This window comes from Maniola hyperantus, chromosome 21, assembly GCF_902806685.2.
Source record: "Maniola hyperantus chromosome 21, iAphHyp1.2, whole genome shotgun sequence".
In the NCBI taxonomy this organism is placed as follows: domain Eukaryota; kingdom Metazoa; phylum Arthropoda; class Insecta; order Lepidoptera; family Nymphalidae; genus Maniola; species Maniola hyperantus.
Genome location: NC_048556.1, coordinates 11,835,695 through 11,859,399, shown reverse-complemented (window position 1 = coordinate 11,859,399; position 23,705 = coordinate 11,835,695). Strand labels below are relative to the sequence as shown.

The 23,705-nt window shown below is 42.0% G+C and overlaps 4 protein-coding genes across 5 annotated transcripts in view; 3 read left to right on the top strand and 1 right to left on the bottom strand.

Annotated features, from left to right (window-relative positions):
* The window catches only part of LOC117992188 (R3H and coiled-coil domain-containing protein 1), a 29,327-nt gene extending 22,479 nt beyond the window's left edge, over positions 1 to 6,848 (top strand). For both annotated transcript variants that reach the window (XM_069505657.1, XM_069505659.1), the window contains 2 exons: positions 321 to 400; positions 2,254 to 6,848. In XM_069505657.1, coding sequence (XP_069361758.1) covers positions 321 to 397 — 77 coding nt within the window. In that variant the 3' untranslated portion in view covers positions 398 to 400; positions 2,254 to 6,848. The remainder of the gene's footprint in view (positions 1 to 320; positions 401 to 2,253) is intronic.
* Positions 6,849 to 9,054: 2,206 nt separating this feature from the next.
* LOC117992187 (uncharacterized) lies at positions 9,055 to 10,539 on the top strand. The gene has a single exon (XM_034979846.1). It carries the CDS (start codon positions 9,055 to 9,057, stop codon positions 10,537 to 10,539), a length of 1,485 nt encoding a protein of 494 aa, XP_034835737.1.
* Positions 10,540 to 11,471: 932 nt separating this feature from the next.
* On the bottom strand, positions 11,472 to 12,597 carry LOC117992186 (uncharacterized). The gene has a single exon (XM_034979845.2). The coding sequence runs from the start codon at positions 12,595 to 12,597 to the stop codon at positions 11,659 to 11,661; it is 939 nt and encodes a 312-aa protein (XP_034835736.1). The 3' UTR covers positions 11,472 to 11,658.
* Positions 12,598 to 14,971: 2,374 nt separating this feature from the next.
* LOC138403815 (uncharacterized) lies at positions 14,972 to 16,067 on the top strand. The gene has a single exon (XM_069505719.1). The coding sequence runs from the start codon at positions 14,989 to 14,991 to the stop codon at positions 15,961 to 15,963; it is 975 nt and encodes a 324-aa protein (XP_069361820.1). The 5' UTR covers positions 14,972 to 14,988; the 3' UTR covers positions 15,964 to 16,067.
* Positions 16,068 to 23,705: the final 7,638 nt, after the last annotated feature.

The window sequence follows — 23,705 nt, the reverse complement described above, 5'->3', positions numbered from 1 at the left end:
GTCACACAAGCTGTATGCGAGTGGACAACCCTCCACCTCCCATGGCCCCACCAACCTCGCGGTTATATGGGCCGAAACGCGGGAGGGCGCCCGTTCGGTACTTGCTCGGTGGCTCTTTCCCGGGGCGCCTTCTTGACTCCCTACAAATTCTTTCTTTCCTGTCCTTGTCCCTAATTGGTCTTTCTCCCCTTTCTGGGGCAGACGTACACAACACGCAGATCCCCGCGTGCCCCGCGGGCCGGATCCTTCCTCAAACACCCACTGTTTATGCGTATGTGTATGTGTGCAGTCGGTATGACGTGCAAGTGATGATGTTTCAGAGAAGAAGCGGCAGGCGGCGCTGCACAAGGAGGCGGCGTGGGACGGCTCGCTCGCCAACACCTCGCTCGACGCCTGACAGGTACCGCACCCCCGCACCCCGCACCCCCGCACCCTACACCCACGTGCAAGTCGAGTGTGGCGCGTGCACTACTAGTTCTCTTGTTTAAACACTAGTACTCTTGTTTAAACACTAGTACTCTTGTTTAAACACTAGTTCTCTTGTTTAAACACTAGTTCTCTTGTTTAAACACTAGTACTCTTGTTTAAAAGTGTTTTCTCAATGAGGGCCTTTTATCAGGAGCGAAGTATTAAGTTGAAAATACCGAATAGATGCTGAGGTCAAATAGTCTCTAGTCGATGTACAAACAACTGTCTAGCTTAATTCAAATAGTCTCTAGTCGATGTACAAACAACTGTCTAGCTTAATTCAAATAGTCTCTAGTCGATGTACAAACAACTGTCTAGCTTAATTCAAATAGTCTCTAGTCGATGTACAAACAACTGTCTAGCTTAATTCAAATAGTCCAGTCGATGTACAAACAACTGTCTAGCTTAATTCAAATAGTCTCTAGTCGATGTACAAACAACTGTCTAGCTTAATTCAAATAGTCCAGTCGATGTACAAACAACTGTCTAGCTTAATTCAAATAGTCTCTAGTCGATGTACAAACAACTGTCTAGCTTAATTCAAATAGTCCAGTCGATGTACAAACAACTGTCTAGCTTAATTCAAATAGTCCAGTCGATGTACAAACAACTGTCTAGCTTAATTCAATTAGTCTCTAGTCGATGTACAAACAACTGTCTAGCTTAATTCAAATAGTCTCTAGTCGATGTACAAACAAGTCTAGCTTAATTCAAATAGTCCAGTCGATGTACAAACAACTGTCTAGCTTAATTCAAATAGTCCAGTCGATGTACAAACAACTGTCTAGCTTAATTCAATTAGTCTCTAGTCGATGTACAAACAACTGTCTAGCTTAATTCAAATAGTCTCTAGTCGATGTACAAACAACTGTCTAGCTTAATTCAAATAGTCCAGTCGATGTACAAACAACTGTCTAGCTTAATTCAAATAGTCTCTAGTCGATGTACAAACAACTGTCTAGCTTAATTCAAATAGTCCAGTCGATGTACAAACAACTGTCTAGCTTAATTCAAATAGTCTCTAGTCGATGTACAAACAACTGTCTAGCTTAATTCAAATAGTCCAGTCAATGTACAAACAACTGTCTAGCTTAATTCAAATAGTCTCTAGTTGATGTACAAACAACTGTCTAGCTTAATTCAAATAGTCCAGTCGATGTACAAACAACTGTCTAGCTTAATTCAAATAGTCCAGTCGATGTACAAACAACTGTCTAGCTTAATTCAATTAGTCTCTAGTCGATGTACAAACAACTGTCTAGCTTAATTCAATTAAAAGTTACAGCTTTTTAAAGCGTCATCATCATCATGATCAACCTATCACCGGCTCACTACAGAGCACGGGTCTCCTCTCAGAGTGAGAAGGGTTTTGGCCATAGTCTACCACGCTGGCCATGTGCGGATCGGTAGACTTCACACACCTTTGAGAACATTTTGGAGAACACTCAGGCATGCAGGTTTCCTCACGATGTTTTCCTTCACCGTTAAAGCAAGTGATTAAATTACTTAAAACGCACATAGCTCCGAAAAGTTTGAGGTACGTGCCCGGTATCGAACCCCCGACCTCCGATTAGAAGACGGACCACTAGCGGGGTATTACAGCTATATTTTTTTTATAATTTAAAGTGTATTTTCATACAAATTTTAAACTGTTTTAATGATCTTTGTTTTCAAACAACGTAGGTTGGGAGCCGCATTTGTGGACTGTGGTCTTAGGTCTATGCTTCTACCATTTATATCGTACATGGATATGAAGCATAGTTATATTACTGTGACACGTTGCAGAAGCCGCGCCTCGCGCCTCGGCTCGCCTCGCGCCTCGCCGCGCCTCGCGAGGCAGCCCTCACACACATGCAATTTACTACGTTAGGAAGCTCTCAAATACATTTATATATTATATTATAATTATAATATAATTTTACATTTTAACTGAATAAATTATACGAATAGCTATTTTTAAAAAGAACTATCTAGTTAAGTGGAACGCGTGAGAGGTTTTGGACTTTATTTTGTACGTGATAAGGTTTTATATTGTGTAGAATTATCGTTGCATGTTTTACAAGGACAACATTATTTTAGTTATCACTAGCGAATTTAGACATAATGTGGCTAATTCTGCAGGTTACATTATAAAAGGGATAGCAATATATTTCAAATTTAGTATAGAGTTTGTGTACAGTAAAATTAACCAAATTGACGTCTTAATTTAAAAAAAAAACGTAGTATCGAGTAGGTACGTATTGTAAACAATAACTTTGCATTTTAAATGAACTGGCAATACATTTTATTTACAACACATTTTCATACAATTTTATTTTAACATGAGTTTTACCGCCATATTGGATTGACGGTGACGTCACAATCACAGTTATGTTGTATGGAAATAAAGCGCTGCTAAGAAATTAGACAAAATTGATCTGAAATAATAATATAAAGTGAAAATACAAAAAGTAAATAATTGCGATAAAAACTACTTTAAGTAATCTAAAGATGGATCGGACGTGGAACTAGATTTTAATTTTAGAGTTGATCTTACTAATGTGATACTCATAATATTATATGTTTTTTTTCAAAATTTTACTTGAAATGAAATGAAAACAAAATAAAAAGTATGTTTACGTTAAAAAAGGTGTGAGGAGATAGAGTTTGCGTCCCTCACCATGCTAACTTATAGTTTCATTAAGTTTTTGTGTGAAATAATCGTTTTACACAAAAACTTGATATTATGTTGGTAGTAATTAAGTAGCTAAGTAATGTTTTTATAAATAAATCTCCAACCGATAGCTTTACTCTTACTTTATATAACGAGCGTTATGTTTGAAAAATTATATCACTTCTTCATTTAAGTAGGTACTTACAGAGAGAGAGAGAGAGCCAGCGCGTGACAGACCTTCCTTATTTTATAAAAGCTGAAAGTTACTCTGCGTATTGTCCCCGTCACTGGGCGGAACTATCAGCGACTGAATCATGGTGGCTTGTCTCTCAAGCGGGTAATGAAGGTGTAAACAATCTTACGTCAAAGTACCTAGTCTAATTTTTTATAGATTTATTCGGAATAGTATTAGAAATGACGTCATGCATTGCCAGACACTTAGTATTGTGGTAACCCTTGCCAGACATCCTAACTCCTAGTGTCTGGCAGGCGGTTGCCACCATACTTACATCCGATCCGAATCCGTGAAAATGTTCCTTTTTGTTTTGTATGGTAGTTTATATGACATATGTCGTTTCTCGTATGAGAAACTTTCAGCTTTTATAAAATAAGGAAGCTCTGGCACGCGCTGGCTCTTAGTCCATTATAATATTATAATTAGGATTCGAAATTTTTAAAGAGTAATCTTGATTGTGAATAAGAAAAGAACAGTTAAGTACAGAAATGTTTTTGAATGGCGCGAAAATGTCTCAACCAATCACAGCGCGCGCCCTCCGCCATTGGTCGTTGCCTGCGCGACATGTTTTGTATGCGCCAATCTTGAGCGAGACAGCACGAGTCCCCGTGAAGTTGTTCTTGCGTTTTAAATGTTAACGTGAAGCAATAAGGTGTATATTTCATCGGTGTACATTCGGTAGTTGGCGACAGGTTGCGCTTGTCTGCGCAATGTTATATTTTAATTTTATTGTTTGTTTTGTTGTTTGGATGTATTGTATTGTATTGTATTGTATGATGTCCCACATATTGTTATTGTATAGTATTGTTATACCAAATATTTAGAGTAGAGTAGGTTATCGCTCACTGCGTCCGTTGTGAGCCGTGCCTTGCGCGTCGCGCGTCGCGCGTCGTGCGGTGCGCGTCGCGCGTCGCGCGTCTAGTCGATAGGTAGCGGATCCAAACCTCTTGCCGTTCCGACGAATGTCGCTTGCAGCACCCGCCAGGAAAGCTTCCACATTGAACTTTAGAAAGAGATAACGGTTTTGTAGAGCGTTGTCTCTGTCGTGGATATCTACGGAACGTCACACTGAGCACAGTTCACGACAGTTAGGGAACTTGTAACAAAACGTGGAGGCTTCGAAGTCACTGGCAGGCGTCAAATGTTAGTACATTTGACGCAGGTAGCCCATAGCCTAACATTTGACATATTGTCGATTCCCTGAGGGTTCCCTAACTCTAGTTCACTCTGCTATGAGTAATAGAGACGATGCTCTACGGAGCCGATTTCTCTTTCTAAAGTTTTAGTTGAAGGCTAAACCTCAAAACCGCGATGCGAATTGGCCGCGACAGCCCGACAGCGGCGGCTCAGCGTCTCAGCGGCTCAGCGTCTCAGCGTCTCAGCGGCTCAGCGTCTCAGCGTCTCAGCGTCTCAGCGTCTCTAACCGTTGCGCGTTGGTGCGAGGACCGTGAAGCGAAAACGTATTTTTTTATATCCATTAAAAAACGTTTATACAATATATAGTTATAACTTGCGACATCCCGATTGCCATGTCGACCTGTCGCGAACTATAGACAGTCTGTGATGTATTATTTAAAAATATATCATAAAAGCAACAGTACTAATGTGACCTCGCTGTCTCTCGCATGCGTGTCGCGTGTCGCGTGTCGCGTGTCGCGTGTCGCGTGTCGCGTGTCGCGTGTCGCGTGTCGCGGGTCGCGTGTCGCGTGTCGCGTGTCGCGTGTCGCGGGTCGCGTGTCGCGTGTCGCGTGTCGCGTGTCGCGGGTCGCGTGTCGCGTGTCGCGTGTCGCGGGTCGCGGTTGTGAGGTCGGCCTTAATGTTAAGGTATCATGGTTTTGTATTGTGTCGGTACGTTTCGTTATCTTCACGATGAAAGCGACGCGTCTCAAAATTAGTCAAAATACATGGATTGTGGATGAATGAAATATTATGTTTTATTATACACCATCGTAAAAAGAAACACAAAAGGAGTAGTACAATTTGGCGGCCTTATCGCTAGAGCCGATCGCTCGAAGCGACCACGATGATGATATCGATGACGGAACTAATAATAATTAACTTTTAACAAACTCGACCGGATATTGTTACTGTACGCGGCCGAAACTAATGTACACCGACCTTTAGAATGACATCTCGGCTTTGTAGAGCGTTGTCTCTGTCACTTTTACATATATGAAGTTTTGTTGGTCTCAACGATAGGGACAACACTCTACAAATCTGCTATCTCCTTCTAAAGGTCGATGTACATTACTTTCGGCCGCGCATTGCACTTGATTGGCTAACAAATAGAATTATTCATGCTGTATTGAAACATTGGAATGTTGTAAAGTGAATCATGCATCAGAATGTAGTGATATTGAGTCATTTGTTTTGAAGATGCTGTTCGTGACGTCGACCAAAATGACATTATTTTGATGATCTTATAAAATGGGCGCGTTTCTGTGATTGTGCTAGAGGAGTGTGCTGAATAACGGATATTGTGTTTGTCTCGCGATATAAGTCCCGCAAATTGCTATTGCGTTGGAACCATGTCTCATTAACATCGAAATGAAGTCATTTTGACGTATACTATCAGCTCGAAACTTCAGTCTAGTGCTGACGTCACTAAAATGGCGGCCACGCGCATTAGCAATTTGCGGAACTTATACTACTGCAATAAAGTGGTAAGTAAACATAAAGTCATTGGCATGGTCTCTTTATTCAGTAAAAAAGCTCGTGCAGTTCCTAACTTCAGACGAGAAGTCTTCAGCTCACCAGCAGCTGCTGATGTCAATTTCGTCAAGTTGAAATGTCTATATAGATGCTGTGTTGTGTATTGCTACCAAAGATAAATCTAAATTCAATGAAATTAAATTCGCAGTAACATTTTGAAATGTTTCTGTTTTACAAAACAGAATTGGAATGGAAATAAAATGCTGAACCGTCCACATAACATTTCGTGCAAAAATCAAGTGTTTTTGTTACGCTTTGTCAAAATGTAAAACTGGAAAAATGTTTGTATCGCCACGTAGCCACGTAGCCACGTAGCCTCGTAGCCTCGTAGCCTCGTAGGTATATTTAAAATACTGTGTTTTCGGGCCAAGTCAAAGTGCAGTATTGTTTATGCGCAGAAACACACCACGAACACCTGACGCTGCGTGCTCGTTGCGGTGTTCAAATGTGTTTCCAGCATGAAGTTGCCTCTTCACGTGCTTACATGCTCGACGTTTCTAAATTCGTGCTACTAAATTCAAAATAAGTTAGTGGACACAGTTTCCACTTCCTTTGATCCCGGGACCACCGAGCTATCGCGTTGCTCGTCGAGCGTGTGTCGACGTGTGGAGCCAACTTAACAGCAACACAAGATGTCACAAAGGTGGCAGATCTGTGAATGTGTGTGTGATCTAGAAAGTTATAAATATTGTTTCGAAAGCGACGTCACTATGAAATATATTTGAAAAATATTTTTATATTCCTTCATTTTTTAATTTATAAAATAAATAGTCAAATACATTTTTGTGTTTTATTAAATTGTTCCTATCAATTGCATCACCCACGGCCACTTATATGTAGGACACAGGTACGCGACAGTTGCAGATGGCAATCGGGGTGGCATTTTGAGTTCTTGACCTGTCGCATGCTATAAGGTATTGTGCCTCTCCGTTTCGTCGGGCGGTAATGTGTGTTCGTAAAGTGCGGAAAGCGGACGGTGGACTGACGAACCAATAGCGCGGCGGCCAGGTACCTACTCCCGCCCAGTCACCAAATAAAATCTATAAATCAGCCAGAGTTATTTTTACCTGGTGTCATGTACAAGGCTCGTAATATGTTATTAGTTATTACTAGCTCACCCACCCGGCTTCGATCGATTGCATTTTTTTGAATTAATGAAGTCAAAGAAATCATGAAACAAATAATTAGGTGACCTATTTTCAAATGTACCAATTTTCCTATCCAAAAATGGATATACCTAACTTGGAGACCTGTCCAGTGTCCAGCGGTGGACGTCTGTCGATTGATAATGATGTTACTTTGGAAGAGTGGTCCTGGGTGTGGGCACCGTGGATCAGTTCAGGGTGTACCTTCCATTCCGGTATGGATTCGTTTACCTCCAATTCTTCACTTCAGATAGCAGGTTAGGTTGGTTCAAGTCGAGGGTGAATATAGACATCTTCTGCAAGCGCGATTCCTCTTACGCTGCATCATCACTTGCCACCAGGTCTGATTGCAGCCAAGCGTTAGTCTATACATTTAAAAAAGAACTAAAACGATCAAAGAAACGCAGACCTTTAACAATTAATTTGGTCATGTGCCCAATTATTGTTGAATAAAATAATATGAATAAATAGGTATCAGTGAAGTATCAAGGCGAGATCGCAACGAATACAATAGTGTCGATGTCGCAATCGTAGATCCAGGTCTAGGCGCGAGGTACAAAAAACTCCAACTCTGCCATGACCATTCCAAGTTACGTTTCCACTGTAATGGGTTGATCATGATGATCAAATGGTACCTACTTCCTACCTACTTAGAATTATAACAAACCAAGCTTCTTACTACTACGAGGAGGAATCTGTTCTGCGACGATTTGAACTCCCGACATTCGCCTCATCATCCATGCTTTATCTAGTTAGATCCTTATAACAATAAAATGATAATGTCCAAGAGCGGTTTCAGCTGATACTTGACAGGGAAGTGGCGGCCTCTACTTGTGGCGCTGTATCTATCTACTGAGTAGGTATCTACTGTTGTTATTGTAGATGTAGAGTTTCGCAACTGCACCGATTGTCCGGCCGGCGCGGCGGCGCGCGGCGGCCGCTAATCAATGGACGACGTAGCGCGTTGAGAAACACAGGAATTGAATGGGTAAGTAACTAGGTATCTAGTTGTTAGTAGCAAAGTGCTAACAAGTAACACAATGAAGGGTGAACGTCAGGAGGGCCGGTGAGGTGCTGGGAAACTGATGAAATATCTTCCAAATAATTGTACTATTTAGTACCTTTATTAAGATAATTAGTACCTTGATCAATTAAATAATAATTAAAGAATCTCATACACCGGCCATTCTGACGTCAGGTTCGCCGTTGTGTTTTTGTACCTGGGTAGGTACTATACTATCTATCAGTCGACTCCTACTACACTCACAAATCGTTTACGGCGGTTACGCACTCATCCGATCCGCGTCCGTCAAAATACGTACCTTTTTGTTTTGTATGGGAGCTCATGACATTAAAATATATGTCTTAGATAATCGCCGGTATTCTCACGGATGACGCATACAGCATACAACTCGGATGTCGGAACTGCAGTGCGTACATGCTAATATAGGCGTTCGCATAAGCTGTACCTATACTACCCTTTGAGATGATGAATGAATGAATACTTTCATTGTACACCATTAAAATAGTAGGTACAGAAAAACACAGGTACAAAGCAAAATAAAAATATAGGCAGCGGCCTTATCGCTACCTCGCTATGATGAATACCGGCCCTACCTCGTACCTGTTCGTGCCTAGCTAGCAGGTACACATAGCTACCTACCTAAATTATTAAACTGCACAGGACATGTCTCAATGATTTACCGGTATACAGCTATTGTGATTAAAACAATGACCGCTGAAGTGGGGAAAGTAAACAGTTGATATTTAAACATCAGTCGATTGGCAAGTTCCAGTAGAAACAAAAGGTCGCGACAGTACCCACGCCTCATGTAGCCGCCATGCTTCGCATCGTGCTGCTGTGCGTGCTCGCTGCGGCGGAGCTGCAATCCGTCCAGCGCTACTTCGCCGCGCGCAGGGCCAGGCCCGACGCCGCGCCGCTGCACAGCGCCTACCGCTACAGCCAGGTGAACAATGAACCCGCAACTATCCAGACCTTCCATAGCCTCCACGCCGGTACCGAGGACGAAGGTAGCGGTGGGAAAAATGCGACACATTCAGAAGCGAACCAACTCAACCAAAACTCTACAGAGCCTTCAAAACAGATTAAACGCAACAAAATGCCGAGCAAAGGACTTCCGACGATGATGTCCAAAAATAGCATCTCGTTCAGGGAACACAAACTTTGGCCGAAGACAGACGCTACCGGGAAACTGACGCTTGCGGCGAGCAGCGTGCTGAAAAGCTACGGCTCCGTGTTTCGAGCCGACGACGAAGATATACGCACTGGTTTTAAGAATTCCTACGACATCTGGCCTTTCTTTTATCAAAATCTACGTGGATATGTACCCAAGAAATTAGATCTAAACGTCGAGAAGGTGAAAGATAAACGGTCGGCTATTCCAAAGCTCGAGAAAGTTATACCGGTTCACGAAAAGGTCGACGAAACGGCTGACGACCGACGTTCTGAGAACAAAGCCGATTCCCCGCAACATCACAAACATACTAACGCAGGGACCACTGATAATCCAATTTATGGCAATCAATCGTATGTTATAAACGACTACTTTGATAAAACTGATGCAAACGACCCGACTACATTGAAAGGACACTCTTGGGGGAAAGAGTTCGACCAGGAAATGGCTTTACAAGACATCGACGACTACTCTAAGCGAATGAGACGCTTAGAAGAAAATACTCCTAAAGTTAGTAAGAAAGAAAACGAAAAGAAAACGAATACGCTCACGGAACACGACGCAACACGCGAGTCATTAAATAGCAAGGGTCGCGATTTATATCGAGAATCTGAGTCCAGGGAAAAGGGGGACGACAGGGAGCACAGCTACGAGGGGAGGCACCGGTACGACGGAGAAAACTATAGGGGCTTTAAAGATTTTGCTGATTCTTTTGCGCACATGTTCGGTTCAGAAGATCACGACAGAGAGACCAACTACGCTAAGAAAAATAATGCGAATAAAGGTGAGAAAAAGAAAGGCTTTCGTACGATCCATCATAAAGACGAATATCAAGAGCACCATGACTTTTTCGATGATACAGATAATAGTGAAAATGCTGAAGAAAAAGGTTCATCTAAAGTTCATATCGGTGGTTCGGAGGCTCTTCTGCGTTCCTCGGCCGGTGCGGCGACAGGAAGTGATGCCAATACATTACGTAATACTGAAAATATTGAGAGAAATGAGTTTGAAAGAAACCATGAAGATAAACAGCGATACAACGGGATCGAACGCGAACTCGACCAACATAGAGATGTGGCCAAACACACCGCACTGAGCGACATAGAGATGTGGCCAAACACACCGCACTGAGCGACATAGAGATGTGGCCAAACACACCGCACTGAGCGACATAGAGATGTGGCCAAACACACCGCACTGAGCGACGACGGCGATTATGTGGATCGTTATATGTTATGATTATTATAGGTATATGTGCGTTAGGTTTATTTGCTTAGTATCGCCAGTACAAAATTATATAAGTATATAGGAAGTGATACGCATTAAGGACTAAAAATATCGAAAATAGTGTACAGTGACCGGCAGGAAATATTGCACACCGAACTTTAGAAAGTGACTAGCTTATGCTCGCGACTTCGTCCGCATGGACTACAAAATTTCAAAACCCTATTTCACCCCCTTAGAATTTTCAAAAATCCTTTCTTAGCGGATGCCTACGTCATAATAGCTATCTGCATGCCAAATTTCAGCCCGATCCGTCCAGTAGTTTGAGCTGTGCGCTGATAGGTCAGTCAGTCAGTCAGTCACCTTTTCCTTTTATATATATAGATTCGGCTTCGTAGAGCATCGTCTCTGTCACTTACACCTATGTGACGTTTAATCGTTTTCAACGACAGAGATAACGCTTTACAAAATTATTACTTATCTCTTTCTAAAGTTCGATGTGCATTATTTCTTGCCAGGTACAGTAGATAGATAGGTATTGCTTTTATTTTGTTTGTACCTACCTATACTTTTATTTTATTTGTACCTACCTATACTCAAGTAATTTAATCTTCATTAATAATTTTATTATTGCATACGTGGATGTTGTCGTTCTGAAGCGATGCATGCAATGCAATACAATGCAATGCAATGCAATCATAACATTTTGACATTTTCTAAGTTTTTTACCTTTTGTTAAAAATAAAACTTTACTTAGAATGCAACTGTTTTATTTGAGCACATTTACTACTGTCGATCAAATACCAAGTTGGATAGATTGGAATAATATACGTGACAGGTCGAGATGGCAATCGGGGTATGAGGCGGGGGAACTTCCCGCACACCCGCACGTTACCTGCCCTATCCCGCACCGGGCTAGCGCGGAGGCTTTGCGGGTGTGCGGAGTCACCGGCTCATACCCTGTTGCGCACTATAGGCTATAGGTACCTTATTGTAACCTTTATAGTACATACATGATTTATTACGTCATGTTATGGGAAGTGGTACTGCCTCGCCGCGCGCCGCGCCGTGGTCCACCGCGCCCGGCTCTTCAGCAATGACATCGTCGTTCACTTTCTCCGGCGCTGAATATCTCTGCGGAAACAGAGGTAAATATGACAACATTTTGGTAGCTAGTTCAGAAGGTTTTTCTCCCAACCTGTCCCCGTAAGTGTCCAAGCTGAAAGTGCTCATCGGCCGCCTCATTTCTTCTTCTTCTCCACTGTCTTCAGTTTCGTCGCTGAAGGATGCTGTATCCCTGACAGCAATAGTTTTTCTCTGTTTTCCCGACGACTTGGTAACCGCTGAGAACTCTTCGTCATATTCCTCATCCACCTTTACACTAGGGGCTGTTTTCCTTACCACTTTGATCGACGGTTTCCCTTCGCTGTGTAGTACTTCAACTTTGGTCTGACTCAGGATAGGAGCCGGGAGCGGCTGCTCTACTTTCGCCGGCGGAGGAATTCGCTGCCTCGCTTTGACTTTCACTCTCGGTTCCAACGGCTTGCCTCTTCCAGCGTACTCATCATGATTGACATCGAAGTCGTAATCGTCAAAGCTGAAGTCTTCGTCTTCGTGTTCTGCGGTGTCTGAGATCTTATGCGGAAGTCTCATTTTCGCTGGATAATCCTCTTCACTCTCGGTGTATGTAAACTTTGGGATCGGCTTCTTAACGAGAGCCACCTTCGCTTTTGTTGTTTGTTTGAGCTGCGTCACATTTGGATTCGCAGCTTGTTCATTGGCACGCCTCGGATTTCGGATAGTTTCGGTCAAATATTCGCTATTACTACCGCGTCCTTCTTCGGAAGTTGTTACAGCCCTAAAGGTTGCTGCCGCTGCATTTTTCTCTTCAATCTTCTTGCTTCTTGCCAGTTTAGCATTTACAGCGTACAGAAGATAACAAATAGTGAAGCTGCTTATATTCATGGTTCGCATGGCGCGGCGCGGGCGTCCAGTTGTACGGTAACTATGGAGCACACATTGTTTCACATTGAATGAACACAACTCAAGTGTTTGTAGTTATTATTATCCGCAGACAAAATTAAACAACGTATGAGATGTCATCTTATTCATACAACCTGTTTTGATAACATTTTTGCATAACTGACACACTTGCTGCTATGGGGGGGGGGGGGGGGGGGGGTTAATATTTTTGTAATGTTGCCTAAGTATATTAAAATTTAATTTTAAAAGAAAAGTATATAATACCCTGTAATTAAGACAACTGTATTAAATAAAATTGGATTTTTTCCTTGTGAACCCAAGTTGTATTTTCTTGCACAGCAAACAGAAATTAATTGGAAAAAACAATATAAGTACCTACTCAACAGGTAGGTACAGGTAAGTTTATCGGAAACTAACCAATCGGAACCTATTTATTATATCAGTTACTGTTACATCTTATTCCGCGCTCAAAAACTTTGCTTGAAAAACTTGAAGCGCATGAATGGAGCGTGGTTTGACCCTGAGGTGCCTGAGCACTGAGCACTGAGCACTGAGCACTGAGCACTGAGCACTGAGCAGTGAGCGACTCATTGTCTCGGCTCGTGGAATTTGTTTGTTTGTTTGAGCCGCGAGATGTTGCTGTCAACAACGCGACACTCCTTGTATAAGAGCGACATGTGCGTGTGCGCAGCAGTCGGCGCTCGGACGAGATGGAGACGCTTCTGGCTCTGCTGGGCGCCTTGCTCGCGCTAGGGCTGCTTCCCGCCCGCCCCGCCGCCGGTGACGATGTTGTCCACCGCAGGAGGATGTCCGCGCCGAAGACGCACTACGTCACCAACCAGAAAAACGTTAAACTAGTCAACGAGCGAGCGGTCGATTCATATTTCAGAATCTTACGAGCTCCACCGCCGGTCGCCGCGCTCACGGAGCTCCCCTCAGGCTCCCCTCAGCGAGGGAGCCTCGCTGTCGACACTGAGGCTCCGAAGCGACACCTGACACAGACCGACAACAACACCGCACACGCGCCGCCAGACCATCCGAGACCAAACCACGGAGACAACGAAAAAGCGACCACCAACCAGATTACCAAACCGAACCGCCAGGAACACTCCAGGAAGCACATCGTTCACGACAAACACACCAACCAGGGCATCGAGAGGAACTACCGGCGGCGGCCGCATCGCGCCAACTTCCGCCAGAAGCTGTACAACTTGTCCCAAGTGAGGGACAAGACCCTCCGCGGAGCCAACCTCGACGGCGACCGCAGCGCCCGCCGCCTCGCCGGGACCTCACCGACCGCAATCAACAAAAAACCTCCCAACGTAAAAGATAAGCAGTACAGGAAAAGAAATACGATCGATAAAGAATCGATTCTTCAAACGATATATGGGCAAAACGACAACCGACTGAATTCTCCCAAATACGTGCGTGTAAGTGAAGATACGTATCGGCGAGGGGAGAGACCTCGCCGCGTCGGGCTCTACGAGAGCGAAGCGAGCCCGGCGCGCGCGCTGTTCTACCGCGCGAGCCACGAGCAGGAGGCGCCGCCGCTGGACCCGCGCGTCGCGCTCGAGGAGACCGCCGACGGCGCCTGCGGCCGCGGCAGCGCCAGCAGCTTCCTACACCCCAACTTCAGCAGAAAATAAGTTATTTAATATAACCCTACTTGTATAAATACTAATTTATATAAAACTATGGGTAGATAGTATTCGAAAAGAAACAAATTGAAATAGATACCTAGATTTCTTTTTGACGCCCCTGAAAATTGTACCTACCTATGTCAATACTGAATAATACTCGTACTTACTAGAAATAATAAATTAAATAAGCATGTTTGAAAACGTCTTTTCTTAAGTTTTTCACGTAGACAAATCGAGTAGGTAGGTATATCTAAATATTTTTAATATTACGACAGCTTGCTTCCAAGCCTACGGAGTACGGAACCCAACCTTACCTTCTGTGTTGCCACGCACTGACTAGATTTTATTTCTTTGAATTTTCCGTCGTAGTCTTTGATTGTATGATTTCTTATTTCAGACCTATCAAAACGTATTGAACTTACCTAATCAATTCTTACGTTTTGTGATTAAGTATATTAGGATACCTATCTATAATAATTAATCAATGGACGTCCTTCGTCGTCAGACACGCGCGTACACGTGACCGTTTTGGCGTCGCGGCTCCGAGCTCCGTGGCCCGTGCCGGCGCGCGGCTGCGTGCGCGCAACTTGTAGGGTTATTCATTATCATTGACACAGAAGATATTGCACAATGTCGAGAGCGCTGAAATGTTTCATGAATGTCAACGTCGCTATATAAGTGGTGCAGCTGACCTCTGCCGCCATTGCTGCCACACCGCCGCGGCCGACACGACATGCTGCCCCGCGTGCTGCTCACTGCCATGGCGGCCCTCGCCGGCGTCGGCGCCATGGAGACGCGCGAGACGGTGCAGCGCCTGGTCATGGTGCGCACCTCGGGCTCCGACCTGCAGCCCGCCGCCACCGGCTACCTCTACAAGAAGGACGACGACGGGCCCGAGAGCGTCGTGCACATGGCCGAGAGCGAGGTCATGGAGCACCTCGCCAAGCTCTACACGCGCCCCACGCACGCCGCGCACGCCGCGCACGGCAAACCCGGCGCTAACGAACGCGTCATTCCCGTCAAAGAGACCCACGAGGAACACGTCGACGGCATAGCGGACGTCGACTACAAGAAGATCTTCGACGACTACGGCCACCGTCGCTCCTACGATGACGACCTCGACAACCTGAAGCGTTTCAAAGGCGGACTCTATCGTAAATACGATGCAGACAGTGCGGAGGACGACAAGGGATCTAAGCGCCACAAGCACGGAAAAGACGACGCCAAGAGCTACCACAACGAGAAGTTCGAGAGCTACTCCATCTCAGGAGACCACAAGAAGGACCAGGACGACGGCGATGCTCACGACGCTCGCAACAAGCACTACGACCACTACCGAGGCTCCAACAAAGACGGCCGAGACGCCGGCCACGGCAAAGATGGCGCCCGGAGCTTTCACAGCGGCTACGATAACGACAAGGGTGAGCACGACTACTTCGGCGAAGGGGGCAAAGCATTCGCAGATGGACATCAATATTATGGAACGGGTGATGCTGATGGAACACACAAACACCATAATTACGAATATGAACCCAAACACTACGCAGCTAGAGTTGAGCACGATGAAGGCCAGGGCAAGGAGGCCGCAGAGCGAGCAGACAGGCGCTCCTCTGATGAGTCCACGACGTCCGCCGAGACTCCCGCAGACGTCGGGTCGGAGGGCGGGCGGGCCGGAGGCAGCAGCTTCGGCTACCAGGTCGAGCACTGACGAGGGCGCGTTAAAGATAGTTGTTATAGTTTTGTTAACTTTTGTAAATATGTAATTTATTTTTAGATAAAAATAAGCCATAACCTCTGATTGGATTTAATTATTTCTCTCATCATCGAAACTAAACCCATTCGGCGATCGAAATTAAATTATGTAATTAGTAAAATATACTTATCTTTATATTTATATTTCTAAATAACGTTAGGTTAGGTCGAGCGTACTGCGTCACCTTAAATAAGTCACTCCGTGATGACCACGCCCGCTTCGTGCGTATAGCACAGAAGATGAAAATGGATACTAAAGGTAAAACTATTATCTAGATTCTAGAGTCTAGACTTACCTTTCCCATGTAGCTGCTGCCGATTCTCGGTGCCTTTAAGACTCTCCGCCGTGTGCAGGAGTTCGTCCAACTGCGGCTTTTTCTGCTCCAGCTCCCGAAGTACACCCTGGAAAGAACAATCAGTTAAAGTCATTCTTTCAGGCAAAGAATTCATTCAAAAGAGGTCATTCTTTCTTTTAATATTCATTAATAATTAATTGGGTATTATCTATACTTTAATAAATAACTTTTGACTGTTTGAACGGGCTAATCTTCTGATCTACCTAAATCGGCTAAACCTATTTTGACGGGACTTTCACAGATAAATTGAAGATTAAGCAAGGAGAAACATAGGCTTTTTTTAACCGACTTTCAAAAAAGGAGGAGTTGTATTTTTCTACATGTGAAATCGTAGGCATCATCATCATCTATTTTTAAATATTTAAAGTAAGTATGCCAAAATATGTAAATAGCTTTTTTCTTCATACATTTATCATCAAGAGAGACCGAACGAAGCCCAGCCACGAACTTGTCAAAGATAAAAAGACGTGCCCTAAGCGTTATTAAAGAAACCTACGTGCGCAAAGGTTTGCTCGGAGCTATCAGGCACATAAAGGAAGGAAAGTAAACACTCGCCCGGGAAACCTTCCAGGCTTGCTCGGTTCTATTACGTAGTAAATACTCGAATCGATTTCATCCATTACAGGTACAGGTTTATTTAAGCGTCTCTTACCCCTTCCACTTTCTTTAATTTTTACTATATCCTCTAGCCAAAGGTTGCCTGGAAGAGATCGCTATACACTAATGATTTTAAAAAGAAAGAGGGTATTTCGCTACTGCCCATGACAGCTCGAACTTCATCTCTCGTAACAGCGCAGTCCCGTCGTGACCACGACCCGTGCAATTGGGTTGAAATATCGACAAATAAAAACATCAAATTAATCGTGGCATGTACCCGTTATCTACATTAAAATAGATCGCTATAATTGAGAAAGATAATAACATGTTTCTTTATATAAATATGGTGTACAATCTACATTTAAATAACAGGAAAAGCTGACTGACTAACTGATCTATCAACTACTGGACGGATCGGGCTGTAATTGAGCATGCAGTTAGCTATTCTGACGTTAGACATTCGCTAAGAAAGGATTTGTAAAAATTCAACCCCTATGCAGGTAAAATAGGAGTTTAAAATTTGTGTAGTGTAGAAAGACCATCAATTACCCAGTCCATCGATGCGATCGTTCCTGTCTTAGATAACTTCTTTTGATTAAAGGCAATCATACTATAACAAACTCGATAATTCAACTAGAATATAATAATTCAGAGAGTAAATAAAATAATTCATATAATTCCAATGCGATATTATTGTATCGAGCACTAATCCGATACAATTTTATTTTGATATTCATCTCACTCTAATACACAAAGGTAATGAATAATTAAGCCCATAATTTTGCAATCAACTTATGGTTTAGCATTTATATTATTAATATGGAGTGCAATATTAATGAGTGCAAATGAATTTATAGAACGTAATTCATTTTGGTTTAACGATATTCGACTGAGCTAATTGGCACGCTCGCCGCTTCGTTTCGTGTCGTCAAATATTTAAAATTATTATTAATACTTACGAGATTAATAAACGCCACACTTAGCTAATTTTTATGGTAGGTAATATTAATCGCATCGACGCCCTGGGGATACGTAGAACTTTAGTTTAGTTTAGTTTAATATTCTTTATTGTACACCAAGAAATAAAAATAAAAAGACACAAAAAGAAATATGTAAAAGAAGAACATACAATCAGCGGCCTTATCGCTGTGAAGCGATCTCTACCAGGCAACTAGGTTGAAGAGGATTTAAGGGCTAGTGAAAACTGGGTTTAAGGTGTACGTAAGTTGTAAGATAATAATTATAATATAAGTAATATGTATATTAATAGGCACAGAAATGCCTTAATAATAATATATAGATAAAGATATACACAGGTACATATATAATACATAATATATATACATATATTAATATATAATATAGTGATAGATGAATAATAAATATACAACAATAATATTATGAGTAATATTGATGTTTTAATTGTAGGATAATATATTTAATAATGTGTAATTACATAGAAGGGTTCTGACAGTTTAGATAGTGTTTATATACACGAGTCTTGAAAACGTTAAGAGACGGAGCTTGTCGTACCTGCTGAGGAAGGGCGTTCCATAGCCTGATTGCTGTAACAGTAAAGGAATCTGAATATAGCGCCGAGTTGTGTTTCGGGTAAGCAAGAATATCTATATTTGAGGAACGCTGAACGCGACCTAAGGAGCCAAAGGGTTTAAAACGTTCTTTCAGGTATATAGGAGAGCATGGGTCATTGAGAATGCCATAGAGACAGGCAAGAACGTGCGCATTCCGGCGATACCGAATATTGAGCCACCCTAGTTCGGAACGGAATTTTGAGATGTGATCGAACTTACGCAAACCAAATATATACCGAATGCATAGATTGAGTAGACGATCGAGTTTGTTCAGTAGCTCTTCTGTAAGGTCAGTGTAGCAAATGTCCGCATAATCTATAAGGGGGAGCAACAGAGAGTTAACAAGCACAAGTTTTGCCTTTGGGGGCAACATATTCTGCATCCGTTTAAGTGCGTGCATAGAAGCAAAAACCTTCCGACTAATTTCCCCAACGTGAAAAGACCAGGAGAGACCTTGCGAGATATAAAGCCCTAAGTTTTTGACCTGAGTGGTGTATGGTAGATTTAAGTTGTTAAAGATGACAGGAGGAAGTGAATTTAAGTCCAGTTTTGAAACTTGCCTAGGTCTACCAATTAACATAACCTGTGTTTTAGAGGGATTCACGAGGAGACCATGGTTTTCGGTCCAGATACGGATCGCCTCTAGATCTCTATTGAGTTTCAGAATGGAGTCTAGCGCATTTTCAGCATTGAATGAAATGTACAGCTGTAAGTCATCTGCATACAGGTGATAGGAGCTGAAATTTAAGATGGAGACTAATGTGTTGATGAATACTGAAAAAAGTAAAGGAGAGAGCACTCCGCCTTGGGGAACACCCATACTAGTGTCAGCCCATTCAGATGTAGCCTCCTCAGTACGAATACACTGCTTACGACCCCGAAGATATGAGAGAAACCATTCGCCTACAACCTGAGAGATATTGAAAGAGCGTAGTATTGCTAGTAATATGTCATGATCCACACAGTTGAAGGCATTGCTGAAATCTAAGAGTGTTATTAACGTAACTTGTGATTGATCCATAGCGTATCGGATGTCATCGGTGATTTTTATGAGCGCCGTACATGTACTGTGAGAGGGTCGAAAGCCTGATTGAAGAGGACTTAATAATGAATTATTGTTAAGAAAATTAGAGAATTGATGGTGTACGATACGTTCTAAGATCTTTGAAAGGAAAGGCAGTATTGAAATCGGTCTAAAGTGTGTTACGTCAGTTGGATCGGATTTTTTCGGTATGGGGATAATGTGTCCCTTTTTCCACAACGTTGGAAATACCCCCGAACTCAGGGAAAAGTTTAAAATGTGTGTGATGAAAGGTAAAACAATGTCAAGAACCAGTAAGATCATTTCCCGACCGATTTGGTCACTGCCAACAGCTTTGCTTGTGGCGGATGCAATGAGTTTCTTAACCTCATAGTCAGAGGTGGCTTCAAATTGAAATGAAGAATGGCCAGGCAGTGGTAGGGCAGAAATTTTGCTTATAGTAGATGCTTTTGTAACGGAATCCAACTGAAATGGTGGGGTGCTGAAATGTGTATTTAGTGTGTTAACGTCAAAATCGCTAGCAAGCTGGTTACGTCGCTTACCAAACCCCATAGTTCGCAGCAAATCCCATAATTTTTGGGGAGGACACTCTTCAATAGAGGAGAATGAGTGGCATCGTTTGGCATTCCTAATCGCCTGGTTGCAGCGATTTCTAGCAATCTTAAATGCTACCCAGTCGTCATCGGACCTAGTTAATTTAAACTTCCGTTTCAGTTTATCACGCCTAGCCCTCAACCCCCGAATTTTATCCGTCATCCAAGGAGCGGGTAGACGTTTAATCCGAACAGCTCTCACTGGCGCATGTTTGTCGTACAAATTGTTGATGAGTTTATTAAAACACTCGACTTTGTCATCAATGTGCTGTAGCTTCTGAATTTGGGTCCAGTCAGTATTAATAGCATCAATTAAAAGAGCATCTTTATTTATATTCATAAGACCGCGTTGAAAAACAACCTTAGGCTTGACCTTAGCCGGTTTAAGTTTATAAGAGGCAAATATGAGGTCGTGATGTGAAAACCCGGGGGCAGTAAATTGGCCATGTGTAAGGATGTGGTCAGGTTTAGTAGTAAGGATGAGGTCAAGTAGAGAACGGGAGTCGTTAGTGTGAAAGGTAGGATTTAAGTTGAGTATAGTGAGATTAGTGGCGTTAGAAATATGTTTTAAATGTCTTGCTCTGTTGTCATCCCTTAGTAGACAGGTATTAAAGTCACCCATTATTAGGCAGTGCTCATAACTTGGTAGAAATGACTCTAGGATATGTTCAAACGTTTCAAAGTATTTAACAGCAGGAGGTGCATAGACCACTCCAAGCATAAAGGCAACTCCACTTATATTTAACTCGATGAAAATGTACTCCATGTTATTAGAGTAGATCGTTGGTGACAGGTCAATGATTTTATATTTAATGTTGGACCGCAGATATATTGCCACGCCACCACCTCCTTTCCCAGTGCGATCATTTCTTATTAACACGTAGCCAGGTAGTGAATAATAGGAAGAAGGCAATGTAGGTTTTAGGAATGATTCAGATATCAAACAGGCATGAATGTAATTACAGTTGAAGGTATTCAGTAGTTCGGAGTGGTGAGCCGGAATGCTTTGGGCATTAATATGACAAATATTCAGATTCTTATGAACCGAGTTAAATGCGTTATGAAGCTGATCGCTTAGTGGTTCATCAATAGACTCGAATGATGAGTTGGAACTACAAGAATGAAAAATGTCAGAATTTATAGAGGTATCCATCTATGTAATGTATAATAAATAATTAGTAATTAATGATAAATATATAAAATATGATAACTATATATGAAATAAAAAATAAAAATAATAGAGTGCTACAAATATAAATAAGCCACTTAAACCCACCAGCAACAAAGTTGTAACACATAAAATCTACTTAATAATTTCAAATAACACGTAATCTACCTAATAATTTTAAAAAGCAAAAAACAAAATACATGTGACAGAGTGAAATGAGATTCCTCGAAAAGAAAAATATTAATTCATACTATTATTAGGTAGGTATTTCACTAATATGTAAAAATGTAAAACCAATATCATATTATTACTGGATTACTGATATTATTAAACTATTATTTAAATTTACATATGGTAAGGATACAAATTAAATTTAGCAAACTAAACATTATGAGTTTGTAGCACTACTTAAATACCAATGTTACCCATCATAACTTAATAAATCAAAAATACTGGAATCTACAGTCACACAGAATTAAATTAAGTCTATGGTAACCGTCTCATTGACATTAGACATTATTATTTTGACGGTCGACACAAAATCCACGAAATATTATTAATTAACTCACTCCCGAAAACTACCTATATATTACAATAGTACATTAAAATAATATTGATAATGATAATTAAAGAAAAAAAAAAACGAGTACTAACTATGATAAGCTACAAAGATAAGACCATCAATTGCTTAAGCACTCGTTTAGAGCGGAATTCTCATTTCTTGCCTGCCCTCTTAGATCTTATGTTCAAAGAAGCCGTCACGACGGGGCACGTCCCTGGGGCAGATGTGGGAGTGTTAACAGCTGATGACGACGGTGCGGGGGTTGGAACGGGAATAGAATCAAGCTCTGAATCCGTGCTGATACGATGCCGGGAGCCGTCATGCCCAACCACGTAGATTTGTCCGTCTTTAGTCCAACACTTATTGACTCCAAATCTCCGGCGAGCAGCCATGAAGGTGTCATGACGTCCCGTAGTCAGGAACTCGGACAGGGTTATACCCGAGTTCCTTAGGCCAGTCTTGGCATACCACACCTTATTCCTGAGCGCATGATCCTGGAACTTTATAAGTACAGCTCTTGGTTTGTCGGTTTTAGTGCGACCCAAGCGATGGCAGCGACTAATGCATTCTGTACTGACAGGGATTTTGAGATGCTCAGTGAGCACTTTAGTGGCAACGCAGTCTATGTTCTCCTTCTGATCCTTATGTTCGGGAATGCCATGTACCAGAAGAAACTTACGCCTGCTTCTCATCTCCATATCGTCCTGGGCTTTGTGTAGGAGCTGGACCTGTATTTGCAGACCTTCAAGTGCAGCCAGAACAAAGCTCCTGAAGGAACTAAACTCCGCTGCAATGTTGGAAGTTGGGCTGGTGGCAGGAGTTGATCCCTGGATAGTGCGCTGGAATTCTTCCATCCTAGCATTAAAGTGTGCACTAAGCTCTGTTATGGTTTTCTTAATAGAATCCATTTTGAAGATGTGTTTTATATTTTCAGTGACAGATACTAAGTAGTGTTTAGTGATTAAAGTTAGTGCAAAAATTGTTACACATGTGCACAGATCGGGATTTTTAAAGGAATCACTAGCTGGTAGGCTTATGAACACTTTTAACACATTCTATTATTAAAATATCATGTATTTATTTTAAAATTGAGTAAAAATTATCAGAGTTTAAAAAATACGTGTCAACAGTTTTAAAACTACCTACGTACGTCTTCTACGAACTTCACAAACTCTTACCTAGTAGTACCGGAGAGTGAACTAGAAAGGAAACTCTCGGTTTTATCCTGAATCGACATAGGCATTTTTAGAGATTTATAGAAATTTTATTGAAATTAGTTTTATATTAATCGAATAAAACTGGTTTTTCTTTTAATGCTCGTGTGAAAAATGCGTATTTTTAAACTATTTGTAAACTTCGCGATTTTTTTGTAAAATTGTGCCAATCGTGTTTTGGCTCTCGTAATTCACTAAAGAATATCTTTAATTTTTATAATTAAAAAAAATAAAAAATCAAATTGTGGTTTTTGCGGTCATAACTTGATTCTTTGAACATCCGAAATGTATCTCAACACCACTTTTGGGACGCATATAGCCTTAGCACCAAATTAAGGATTTTGCCGTTTTCACCACGCGTCGAATATCTAAATATATAAAAGGAAAAGGTGACTGATTGACTGACTGACTGATTGATCTATCAACGCACAACTCAAACTACTGGACGGATCAGGCTGAAATTATGCATGCAGATAGCTATTATGACGTAAGCATCCGCTAAGATAGGATTTTTAAAAATTCACCCCTAGTAGGTTTGAATTTTGTGTAGTCCACGCGGATGAAGTCGCGAGCA

Coding starts and splice junctions, on each gene's coding strand:
- LOC117992187 (XM_034979846.1), top strand. CDS start 9,055: ATGCTTCGCATCGTGCTGCTGTGCGTGCTCGCTGCGGCGGAGCTGCAA.
- LOC138403815 (XM_069505719.1), top strand. CDS start 14,989: ATGCTGCCCCGCGTGCTGCTCACTGCCATGGCGGCCCTCGCCGGCGTC.
- LOC117992186 (XM_034979845.2), bottom strand. CDS start 12,597: ATGAATATAAGCAGCTTCACTATTTGTTATCTTCTGTACGCTGTAAAT.